Source organism: Mya arenaria, chromosome 1 (genome assembly GCF_026914265.1).
Source record: "Mya arenaria isolate MELC-2E11 chromosome 1, ASM2691426v1".
Classification (NCBI taxonomy): Eukaryota; Metazoa; Mollusca; class Bivalvia; order Myida; family Myidae; genus Mya; species Mya arenaria.
In genome coordinates, this window is record NC_069122.1 from 10370604 (window position 1) to 10383701 (window position 13098).

At 37.9% G+C, this 13098-nt stretch overlaps 1 protein-coding gene across 1 annotated transcript in view; it reads right to left on the reverse strand.

Annotated features, from left to right (window-relative positions):
• The window catches only part of LOC128221247 (heat shock 70 kDa protein 12B-like), a 32193-nt gene that overhangs the window by 4961 nt on the left and 14134 nt on the right, over window positions 1–13098 (reverse strand). The window contains exons 10-14 of the mRNA XM_052929825.1: window positions 1994–2005; window positions 1458–1574; window positions 870–1018; window positions 523–602; window positions 44–185 (exon numbers count right to left, since the gene is read on the reverse strand). Of these exons, the coding sequence (XP_052785785.1) occupies window positions 44–185; window positions 523–602; window positions 870–1018; window positions 1458–1574; window positions 1994–2005 (500 nt within the window). The remainder of the gene's footprint in view (window positions 1–43; window positions 186–522; window positions 603–869; window positions 1019–1457; window positions 1575–1993; window positions 2006–13098) is intronic.

Genomic DNA, 13098 nt, shown 5'->3' on the forward strand with positions numbered 1-13098 from the left:
TAAATATAGACCGAACGGTGAGAAACGTTTTTCATAGGTTCACCTCTATGGCCGCTTCCCTCATAAACTGTTTGGCCCCGTCGTCCCAAATTGCAGGAACAGTCAAAACCCAATGTATCTCACTGTCTTTTATCATGCCCAAAACGCGGTCGTTTGTCACTGCCAGGAGATCGTCTTTCAGATACCTGTAAAACACAAATTCAGTCAAAATCATAGCATTTTGTGGGTCCCCTATTTAGTGTCTTTGATGCCTTAGCCTATGAACAGAATCTGCTACTATAGTCCATTTACTTTCTATTGTATTAGTTATACACTTCAATCTTTTTGCATTGGTAGTTCAGCTTATAAATTATACCATTCCACTAAAACAAAATAAACATTATTTTAAACTACTTATAAATAAAGGGAGACTTTTATTTTTTATGATAATTGTGATATAAATATAATTTAACAAGAAACCCTATATTATCTGTTGCTTCAAGTATTGTGTAAACTTATTCTTTTTAAGGACACTATACTTACTTTATAGAAAGAGCAAACACTGTTTTTGCTAGCAGTGATTTTCCCTGGATATCTTCTATTTCGGTGTCTCTGTGGATTGTCTAAAAATTGACACAAACTCGTCGTTATTACAATCATACAATATTTATTTTAGTTATTCTTCAATCTAAGCATGTCAATTTGCATTGATATCTTACTGATTAGATACTGAAATATATGTACAATGAACTCATAATTTTAGATAAGTGTCATTCATAAGCAGTGTGCGTATGTGTCATAAACGTTGCACTCAAATCGGAAGATAACCACGCATGTTCAATGTTTTATCATAAAAGCTATACATTTAGACAGTAAAAAATTTGCCTTGCCTGCCCTAAAAGCCTCATCTTGAAGCGTTTGAAGAAAAAATATCCCTCGTCATTGTCCTCTTCAAGCAGGTCAGAGTACTTCGTCTCTGCGTCAAACCCAAAAGCATGCAGCGTTTTTCCATCGGGTTTAATTAAGGCGCATGTAGGACCTATATAAATTTATATACGTCTGTGACAAAACTCGTAAAATGGAAGATATTAAAGAGGAAGATAGTGTTCTACATTTTCAATCCTGCATAGCTCTGCACTTTCAGTTAGTAAAATGCCAGAACATTTATATATACAACTTTATAAAACATAACGTGTTCATTGTTTTATATATATAGTATCACTAAATATTCATTGAAAACAATATCAACACAAACATGTAATATGTGTTGTTGTTTTTTAAAACTGTTATATAAAAAGAAGTAGCGGCATTGTTATAAACTGTTTAATGACGGCACGTAGTTTAGTTTTTCATACTTAGTTCAAGTTAGTATGAAAGTGATATATAGGTTCAATTCTGCATAATTATTGATTGTAGATGCATCGTTTTCTTTAGTATATTAAGTTAATTATCATATAAACCAATGACACACGCCGTACCTTTCGTTGATTCCTCACCCTTCCATTGTTTTGCAGAAACCTTGGTAGGATCACTGTCATACTCGTGTTGGAAGGAAAACGCCCAACTAGAGTATGTTGTACCAAAGTCTATGGCGGCTACTAGCACCGGGCGGGACTAGAAATGGAATAAATGGTGGTAATGAAAACCTTGTTTACAATTAAAAGCAAAACGTATTAATTATTTGACACCCAATATCCGAAAGGTCATGGTAAGCTTTCGTGACATAAACAAATTTCATTTCCAAAGTATTTTGGTTTGATAAGGAGTTGAGCATTTTTATAAAAAAGAGATTGTATCATATTCTGGCAATTATAGCATTTGAATTATTTTCGGAGAAGTCTTTTGACCACATTACATTCTTTTTTGTTAAAATGCTCAAGACTTCAAATTTAACAATGCCTTGTGATTATATATTGCACAATAACCAAAAAGACACAATACATTTTTACGAATAACAATTATAAGCATAATTATAAACAACATGTCTACTGTTAGTACTGCTAGTCAAGTTAACAAGTTAACAAAACTCAATCCAGAAAACATAATTTTTGTAACAACGCGGATCGTCAATAGATAAAAAAAATGAAACAAAACGCATACCATTTTAGGAAGGTTTTACTAGTCCCCTTCGAAAAGTAAATTTACATCAATTAAATCACTTATTTTACGAACTTTTGATATTTGAATTATTTTATCCGTACACAGCGACGAATGGTTATTCAAATCAAATCTAATGAAGGCCGATAAGATTTTTTTTGTTTCAATTCCATGAAGAGGTGTCCAGTTTAACTTCCTCTTTCGATTCGTACTTAAGATAATAAACTTAGTACAGTTCTCAGTATGGCAAAGATCACAAATACGCCGACAAACGCGTGCGCACACGCACGTACGTACATGCAAACATGCACACACATCGCGCGTACAAACACAACCACACACTCATACACACACACTCGCGCGCGCACACACACATACGTGCGCACGCACGCATGTACACACATACGCACACACATACGCGCACACTCGCGCAAGCATATGTCGACGGTAGCTCAAGCCGGCATAAATTAATTGGGTTCTGTTGTTTTGCCAAGTAATAACAACCAGCCTGCAATAAATATCCAAGATATTTATTTATGAAAATAGGATATGACTGAAAGTCAACAACCGAATATGGCAAATGCACAGATTCTAATCAACAATACGTAAACAATACAACAAAAACGAAAACAACTAACCTGCAATAAATATCCAAGATATTTATTTATGAAAATAAGATATGACTGTTGTCAACAACAGAATATGGCAAATGCACAGATTATAGCCCTTGACACATTGAAAACAGTCATGCGTGAAAGGTTAGTTGAACTGAATTAGATTGATCACAGGACAGTAGGGGCGGATATTTAGTTGAGAAATAATAAGACTCGTAGAATAGAGATCACAAGACAGTAAGGGCGGATATTTAGTTGAGAAATGATAAGACTCGTAGAATAGAGATCACAGGACAGTAGGGGCGGAGTTTTAGTTGAAAAAAAAAGTACGGATCATAAAATAGAAATTACAATTCCAAATACAAGACATTCTCCCCCTACTTCGATAAAAAGGCTCCTGACCTTTTTGTTAAACAGTCTGAAATAAATCAATAAAAATATAATAAAAGCATCAAGCATTAAAAGAAAATCACAAATACATATTCAGAAATAACATGCAGGCCGGCTGGGCTACAACTCATGAATATACACACACCGAAGGTAAGTGTATAACGTTTTATTAGCACCTGAGGTACGTTAATAACTACTGTGACATAGCTCTCCTATTACTCTCTACAAACATAAGCCGTAGGGTAAGTAGTTTCCACATATCAAACAACCAACTTTCAAACTACTACCAAAGAAGGTATTGACCTTAATTCAACACATGTAGCTATTTGCTAATAACCAGAGGTGAGTATTTATAAATATCATACAGGTAAGTACTACACGAGCACTACTTCACAGCTACAAATAACCATAGGCTAGAGACTACGACTGATACAAAAAAAAATCAGAAACATATACCACAGGTAGGTCAAATAAAACATTTCGTATGGCAATAATGAATAATCATAAACTGGCTCAATATAGTATCAAACTGTAACTCTTTTAAAATCCTGCACTTTAAAATCGTCAGTGCTAGTCATCTACTAGGCTTCTTAAACTTTCCAATCCCCTGTAGTCATCCACTTTGGAGGTTTACGTTTCATTTGTGGTCTTGGAGTGCTCAACGAATCATTCACTGTTGAACCTCGCTTGGCTTGGATGGCGTAGGGCGCTACATCTGGTACATCTGTGGACTTGTCAGTTTCTTCGACCTTTCCATCAGGTACATCATCTACTTCAGATGAATCGCCGGCAGCATCCAATACAATATAATCAACACTCTGATCGTCAGTGAGAACTGTATCATCTTCTTCGCCCACGTGCTCTTCTTCTAAATCTCCTCCGCTAGTGGTACTTATAAACGGGGGGAGATGGTTCCGATGTTAAGTCCGAGACTTCTTATAATGTGTCCCTTCCCGTTTGACCTCATACACAGGGATGTCTTCCAGAGGTTTTCGTACCACGATGTATGGGTGTGGTTCCCATCGATCTGCCAACTTTTGCCTTCCCCGGATGGAAACATTTCTAACAAGCACACGATCACCGTAAAGGAGGATTGAACTTCGCGTGCGGTTGTCATATGTTGCTTTGTTGTTTGATGACATCTTCGCAGCGACTTCCCGGGCCTTGGTGTAGGCGTATTGGAGACGGTCTTGCAGTTTAACCACCTACTCTGAGTGTATGTTGGATGACAAGCTGTCAGTGTGGAGCCCAAGTAAAGCATCAATGGCCGGTCTGGGATGCCTACCAAACATCAGAAAATACGGAGAAAACCCGTATTCTCATGATGAGTGGCATTATATGCATGTACGAGGCTAGAGACGTGGGCCTTCCTGTCAAGCTTTTGACATTCCATAAGGGTCCCTAGCATCTTAAGTAACGTCTGATTGTATCGTTCGACCATTCCGTTACCCATGGGGTGATAGGGGGTGGTCCTAGTCTTTTCTACAACAGCTGAACTACAAAGCTTCGTTATGAGGGATGACTCGAAGTTCCTTCCTTGATCACTATGGATCCTGGCAGGAAATCCATAATGGACGACGAAGTTGCCAAAGAGAATTCTTGCAGTAGTCTTTGCTGTCTGATTGCGGGTAGGGTACGCCTATGCATAGCGACTGAAATGATCCGTCAAAACTAGCACGTTCTCAAAAACCTTCTTTGGATCGTTCCAGTGAGAGGTAATCAATACAGATAATGTCCATTGGAACTGTAGACGTAATGGGGGACATCTCTGAAATAGATACGCGGGACTTCCGGCGAATGCAACGACCACAGTTTCTGACAATGTCCGCGACAAAGCTGTTCAACACGGGCCAGTAGAACCTCTCTTTAAAGAGGTTCTATCTCGCCCCTGATGTCCTAGGTCATCATGTAGGGCTTTGAATACTTCACCCGAAGTGCTTTAGGCAGCAGCAGCTGCAACCGATCTACTCTATTCATAGTCGTCTTCCGATACAGTACACCTTGAAGCATCGTAACATTCGACCGCTCCTTAACATAAGATGACATCTGTCGGTCGATCGGCTTAGCCGGTTTGATTCCGTGTGCAATATGGTCTGCAATGTTAGAAATGGTTGAAACTTGGCGCTGTGCCTTATGCCAATCGTAGGAAGATAGGCTGTATGAATCAAGGATGTCATTTGGTATATCCAAGTGCTAGCTTAGTGGCGATAACTCCGGATCACGTACAGTTTCTGACAGAGGGACTGTTTCGGCTGTAGCGGCGTGACTGATTGCCTGGATAACTTCAGTTGGAACCACACAGCTAAGACCATCAGCATCTATGTGATTCTTTCCCTTCCTATAGGTGATGCTGAAGTTAAAGCTGAATAGGGCAGCTAGCCATCTGTGACCAGTAGAGTTCAACTTGGCGGTAGTGTTCACGTAGGTAAGCGGAAGTCATGAAGCTTTTCAGTAACAGACCACTTCAAGGCAAGAAACTCAAGCCTGTGAGCGGGATAGCTGCGCTCACTCTGCTTCAAGCTTCGCTCCTTGTCGCTTTGCCTTTGGTAAAGAACGGCGCCGAGTCTAACTGTATGTAACGTGAAGGACTTTGTATAATCAACATATCCCAGCAATGGTGGGATTGTTAGCTTTTCTTTCAGGTCATCAAAGGCCTTCTGTTGTGACTCCTCCCACTTGAATGGTACTTTCTTGACTTTTTTCGAAATATTGCGCTTCGTTGGTTGTCCTACGAGGAAATCATTCAACGGTCTAGCTATGGTTGAAAATCCCCTGATAAAACGTCTGTAATAATCTGAAAAAAACAAGAATTGCTTGACCTCTTTGGTGGACTTTGGAGTAGGCCAGTTCTTGACGGCCTCCGTCTTCTTTGGATCGGCCTTGATCCCCTCTTCCGACACAACATGGCATAGGTAGGTAGTTTCTTTTTGTTAGAACTAGCACTTGCTTGGCTTGATTTTCAGGTTGTATTCAGCGAGACGTTGAAACACAGCATCGAGGCGATCAAAGTGGCTATCGAGGTCTTGACTACAGATGATATCATCGAGGTAGATACGGCCTCCCATGCGGTCTCCCATGCAGCGTTCCATGCAGCGTTCCATTAAGCGTTGAAACGTTGCAGGGGCGTTGTAAATACCAAAGGGCATGCGATTACAGTCATAGAACCCGAGACCCTACACTTCAAAGGTCGTCTTCTCCTTGTCATCCTCTTCTAACTCGACTTGCCAATATCCTGACTTCATATCAAGTTTTGAAAAGTACTTCGCTCTGGCTAGCATGTGTCTTCGACGCGTAGAAGAGCGTAAGCATCCTTCTTGGTTCGAGAGTTCAGTTTTCAAAAATCAATACAAAAGCGTATTGTGCCGTCCTTTTTCCGAGCAATAACCACATTTGATGAAAACGGACTGTTAGACTCTCTGATGGCATCGATGTCAAGCATATCCTTTAAATGTTGCTTCACTTCTTGAAGCAGGGCTGGAGGAATTCTTCTTATTGGATCCTTGAATAGCTCTGGGTTATTTAACTCTATCCGATGTTTGACCGCTGAAGTGTTTCCAAGGTCCAAAAACGTTTTAGGGAATATGGCCTCCCACTTGTCAAACAACTTGAGGACCTTCAACTGCCGGTCTGGTGTCAAAGGCGATGTGTTCAAGTTGACTCCATACTTGATCTTAAATTCAATCTCTGTTTTATTGTCTTTATTTTCCCTTTCAGATGCGGTTTACTGATGAACAGATGCTGATGGATCGTTAGATGTAGGTATTTCTTTTTCAGATACAGTTTGTTCAGGGTTCTTATTTCTCTTTTCAAATAAGGGTGCCGACCTCAAAACACTCACTTCCTGTAGCTGGAAAATTGGTGTCCTAGCCTTTATTTTCACCACAATTGCTTAACGGTTACACACTCGTACCGGAACTCTTGTCGTTTTCCCTGGGTTATTAAGAGAAACTACTCTTGGACATATGTTAGGTTTATCAGGGCCAGCATTCTCAACATCCTCTGTTACAGCTGAGTCAACATCGTTAGACTCTCTGACAAGATCTGTTATAATTTTCATTTCCATTTGTTGCAGTGTAGTATCCTTCATGGCCTTAACAATTCCAATACAAGCATTACTTGTCATATACAAAAGCCACTTCCCATTCCTTTGGAATTTCTCCAACTGTCTCACATCTGTACCATCTTGCACTCTCTCGAATTATGTTCATGCCGACAATTGAAGGTACTTTGCGGTTGTCATTCGTACCTTTCACAATCAACAACAATATAGTCAATGGTTGCATTTTAGTGTCAGGCAACCTAATATTGGCCTCTATATAGCCACTATATGGAATCTGGAGTCCATTTGCACCCGAAACATTGAGTTCAAAGGCATATAAACTCTTTAAATCAGGCTTTACTTCCATTGACATGGAAAACTCCTCAGACAGCGTGCTTATCATAGATCCAGTGTCTATTAAGGCTTTCACACACTTCCCATCAATGTCAATGAAATGTTCATTGGCTGATCTAACTAACCGTTCATGTAACTTATTCTTTATCACCGTAGGGCTATCTACCTCTTTGCTTCCATCGTGCCTCCCGTTGAAAGCTTCTGTCCGTTTAAATCATCCTCTGTATTCTCAGTTCTCATTTGATTCTCTCCTGTTGGCCCTTCTTTCCGATCCTCATTCTGTCTTCCTATTTATCCTCTTTTAGCTCCTCTGTATCCCCTTCTAAAGGGTCTTCTATAGTTACCATTGTAACTGTTTCCCCGTGAGTACTGATTCTGTCCTTTTATCCTTCCTTGCTCACTTTCCAACGACTTCATTCTTTGCAGTAATTCCTGCATCACACTTTCTTCTTTCTGTTGATTGACAGTAACTTTAGCCTATTTTGATCTATCTTTCATTCTTTCGCAACCTTCTTCTGCTTCTTCTAACCTTGCCTTCATTCGCAATGACTCAAAGGTATCCGTACTTTCATATGCCACTCTCGTAGACATGTTTAACTTTTCTGATCTAAAGCCTCTCCAGAACCTCTCTATAAGTTTTCTATCCCTCTTATGTTCGTCTATCTCACCCTTTTCTACGGCCGTTGAATTAGTCTTTCGATCCTAACACCCCATGTTGAACATGGTTTGCCTTCCTTCTGCTTAGCAGAATAAAAATCTTGCACCACCCTGTTTTCTGTTTTCACATCCCCATAAATTTCACTGAGTTTCATCATAATCTTATTTGCGGTGGCCGATGGCTTTAAGGTAAGTAGGACTTGTCTTGTCTCATCTTGCAGAGCATTTCTTATTTTCTGTACCATTGCATAATCAGGGTGTACTTTGCTGTTAGGAAGACATGTTACTTCATTTTTCCATTGCTCAAATACTTTACCTCGGAAATTTGGTAGTTTCGGTGCACCAGGTTTATATGTATACTGCTCAGATTAAGTTCATTTCTTTTCTCATGATGCATTTCAACTCTCTTTTCTTCCTTTACTTTATAACCGTCTCTTTCACTTCTTTTGCTCTCAGCTCTTTCCCTAAGCATCTGCTCCTTCTCTTTTAGCAACATCAGTCTCCTGTTTAATTTCTCTCCATGGGCTCTTTTCATTTCCAAATCTCTTTCAATTCGTTCGTTTTCATTTCTTGTATCATTTAAGTCTTCCTCATGTTTTCAAAGGTTCATATTCTTTCTAACAACTCCTTTTCTGCTCTTTCCTTCATTTCAAGTTCATGTTTCAACCTTTGTCTGTTTTCCATCATCAGTGTTTGTTTTCTACTGTCTTCATCTTGTAGCTTTCTTAGCTTAACACTCTCTCGTTCATGTCTGCTCAACATCTTACTCATAGCACTCTTCTGCTTCAGTTGTCTCAGAACATCACTCCTTTTCAATCCTTGGGCCTTGTTACTACGCTTGACTTCAGTTTCACTCACTTCATCATATCTCTTATATATGTTCAGCTTTTCTCCCTATCTTCAATGAGATTGTCCAATAAATGCATAAGTGCATACAATGCACAACACTTCAATCAAGAAATATTAATACACAATGAACAATAAATAAATCTGTCACTTGTTGATCAACTCTATACAACTGTCATAGGATCTATACGTAACGATCTACATGTATACGATAAACTAATCGTATACTTCTACTCTAAATGTTTCTAGTTATACATATGATAGATAACTCTCTAATTATTATGAACTACAACTGCTATATGAAATCTTCATAATTACTTCTACTACTACAATTCTGCGGTAACAACACTCCTTTTAATTAACACTTTTATTTCTCAAACTACCTCCACTACTTGGATTCGTAGTCCACAACGTTAACCACTCGGCTATTGCCTCTGATAATCTACATCTAGTATAATAATCGATCACACTACAGCGAGTCGCCTACATCTCCAATTACCTTTTATAGGTAAAAATTTAAACCTATAAATTTAACCGTCTCAAAATGTATGTAAATTTTCTAGATATATGATTCTGCAAATTTTACAATATTTTAAGTGTACAAGTTCACGCGAATTGTTCAAAAATACGCGAAAACACTCGGCGACGACTCATCATTTCAAATTTATTGCAAATGCTTTCTCATTGTCCGCATTATTTTAATTTAACATTCAAATGTAAGCTTTGAGTTCTAGTCACATTGCATATCGCCAGTTGACATAAGTTGACAAAGTTTGACTTTCAGAAGAATGGACGGTGTTAAGGGACTTCCACAGTGCAAACGTGTAAGAAGAAAAGGCGAAAACAAACATAATTCATTATCATTTTTTTTGCTGTAATAAGGAGTTAAGCAATTTTTGATAGCATTTGCATTTATTCGGAGAAGTAGTTTGACCATATGAATATAATTTTGTGAAAACATGTCACGACTTTCAAATTTAACAATCTCTTGTGGTTTCTTGATAATATCTTTCTTTCTTCAGAAAATTTAATTCACTTCCTGGTCATGAAAATGTCTTTCTTAAGATACAAACAATAACCACAAAGTCACAATACATTTTTACGAACAGCAATTATGAGCAAAATTATAAACAACATACGTACTGTTAGTATAGACAAGTAAACAAATTAACAAAACTCGATCCAGAAAACACATTGTTTGTAACAACGCGGATCGTCTATAAAGAATTAAACAGAAAACGCATACCATTTCTGGAAGTTTTTACTAGGCTCCTTTGATGAGAGAATTGTACATCTTATTCATCATTTAAATCACTTGTTTTACGCTGTTTTAATATTTGATTTATTTCATTCGTACACAGCGACGAGTGATTATTCAAAACAAATCTAAGTAAGGCCCGGTCGATAAGGAATTTCTTTGTTCCAATTCCATGAACAGGGCGGGTGATCGACAACATTACTTTCTTGAAAAAACAACAGTGAGAAATAGCACTACACTTTACCATTTATTTTATAGCACTGCGCCGTACCAAAAATGAAATACGACAATTTTACTGAGCACTAGTGCTTTGTTTGATTTTGAAGTTTGTCATTTAACATGAAATGTAAATTGGCACTACAAATTTGGAGAGTTTACCAATAAAATAACTTTCTTGAACAAAAAACAGTGAAAAATAGCAAAATGCACTGCAATTTACCCTGTCAAATCGTGGTCATTTCACGTCAATTCAATTTCCCGTGCACATGTAACTTTTGTTCTAAAATGAGTTTCTACTCGACGTAGGTACCGAAAGATGTTGAAAAGGTTCATACCTTTATTTCTGCATCAAGTTTATTCTAAAAACGGAAAAATAATTAAAAACTTACTTATTTACATCCAAGATGGCCGGTTTTTGTTTACATTTGGAATGGTACGGTGAAGGTCGATTACCCGCCCTGATGAAGTGGAATCTAGTTTAACATCCTCTTTGGCTTCGTACTCTAAACACTTGTACAGTTGTTTTTTTCTCATTTATGTTTCACTCAAGAATACATATTAACATGACTCTAGCATTTATAAATAAGGCAATTTTTCTATCAGTATGGTAAAGCTCACAAATACGCACACACGCGCGCGCACACGCACGCACGCACATGCAAACATGTACACACATACGCGCATACGTACGCACTCACGAAAACACACACACACACCCTCACACACACGCACGCACACACATACGCGCACACGCACTCACACGTGCGCACACATACGCACTCAGTCGCGCACGCACACACATGCGCACGCACACGCACACACATACACGCACATGCCGTCACACACGTGCGTGTATACGCTCACACGCCATCTCTGACTGTATCAATTATTATATGTTTCTTGGTTTGGTGTATTTATACGTACCGTTGCGTCAGCTAGTGGTTTTTTTCATGAACACACGTCTTAGGACAATTACTTTTTTGAAATTATTAATTCTCTAAATTGGACTCTTTGGTCGTTGACCTGTATGATCACTGCTGATTAATTCACAGTTGTATTGTTGTCAACATCAGTATGAACTTGAGCAAGCTGATGATGATGATGATGATGATGATGATGATGATGGTGGTGGTGGTGATGAGGATATTTGATTGTGGTAGCGACGATGATGGTAGCGACGATGATGATGATGATGATGATGATGATGATGATGATGATGATGATGATGATGATGATGGTGACGATGGTGGTGGTGGTGATGATGATGATGATGATGATGATGATGATGATGATGATGATGATGATGATGATGATGATGATTAAAACGAAACAAATTGTGCTCAGAAAAAACTAAGGCAAATGGAAAATATATATTTATTTTGGCCGAAATAATAGGCTGCTAGAATGGAAATAATATTAACATAAATATAAAGCTTATAATTATTTTCGAACGAATAAGAGGGTGTCAGTAACGTTTGGATTTCAAACATATAAACTTCAAAACATCACAAACTTATATGCACTTTTGAGTGTCAGGCAGATTAGCAATGGAATCATAGTTGTTGCACTTACAGTGACTCGCTAATGTTTCTGGGCCAAAAATTAGTTTTGTCGGTAATGCATCTGAAAACACTTATTTTATCATTATTTTACTCGATGATATCGAAATTGCTGAAAAATACAGTTAAAGCATAAACAAGAATTTTGGTTTTAGTGGGGTTCAAACCACGCCGGTAAAGTCATAAAAAATCGAAAACAGCCGGGTAGTCCACACGGCCATCGGGACTTTAAAAATGTGGTGGATAGGTTGACCTTTTCAGGATACATTGATAACATCACGTGATAATGTCATACAACCAATCAAGCAACACTACAACCGTAATTAATTTTCAGTCGCGTTATAAACGCTAACGAATATTTGTGGTCTTCAAAGGCGATATTTGGGTAAATATCAACATTTGTTGAAGGATTTTGGTATTTTTGTTTTAACGCTCTTAATGATTTTCCACCCTTTATTTCTTATTTAAGAAAAGTGCATTTTTCAAACAATGTACGAGTCACTTTAAGTTACTTCACATAAGATTTAAATGTTGCATGAATTCATGCATTTGTGAAATAACAAAACATTCTTATGACAGAGCCTCAATCAGCAAGGTGAGTTTATAACAGCGACAATACAGAGAACTCAGATGAGTGTATAATTCATGGATTTCATGGATTAAGATAGTACATATGAACATTATGAACAAAATCCTTCAATTAAACATCAAAACCAAAATCCTTAATTAATGATAAAAAAATCATATGGATCGAAAACAGAAAAAACACAGTCGCATGTACGCACGTACGCATGCACGCAAGTATTTATTCAAGCACATAAACTAGTTAACTGACTACAACAGCTAATACATGTAAAATTATATACAATAAAAGACACAAGTAATTCATACGAGAATTGCACAAGGAAACATTGTTTATAATACGAAAAGCTCGAACAAAGTGTTTGTCAAAAACGTACATGTACTGAAGTACCTTTCACTGTTTAGTTATAGGTTAAGCCTCTATTACGAGCTTTTACAAATCTTGACATAAAACTTGGGTTTAAGCCAGGTTTTAAAAAAGGACAAGGTGTTGCAGAAAAAGTA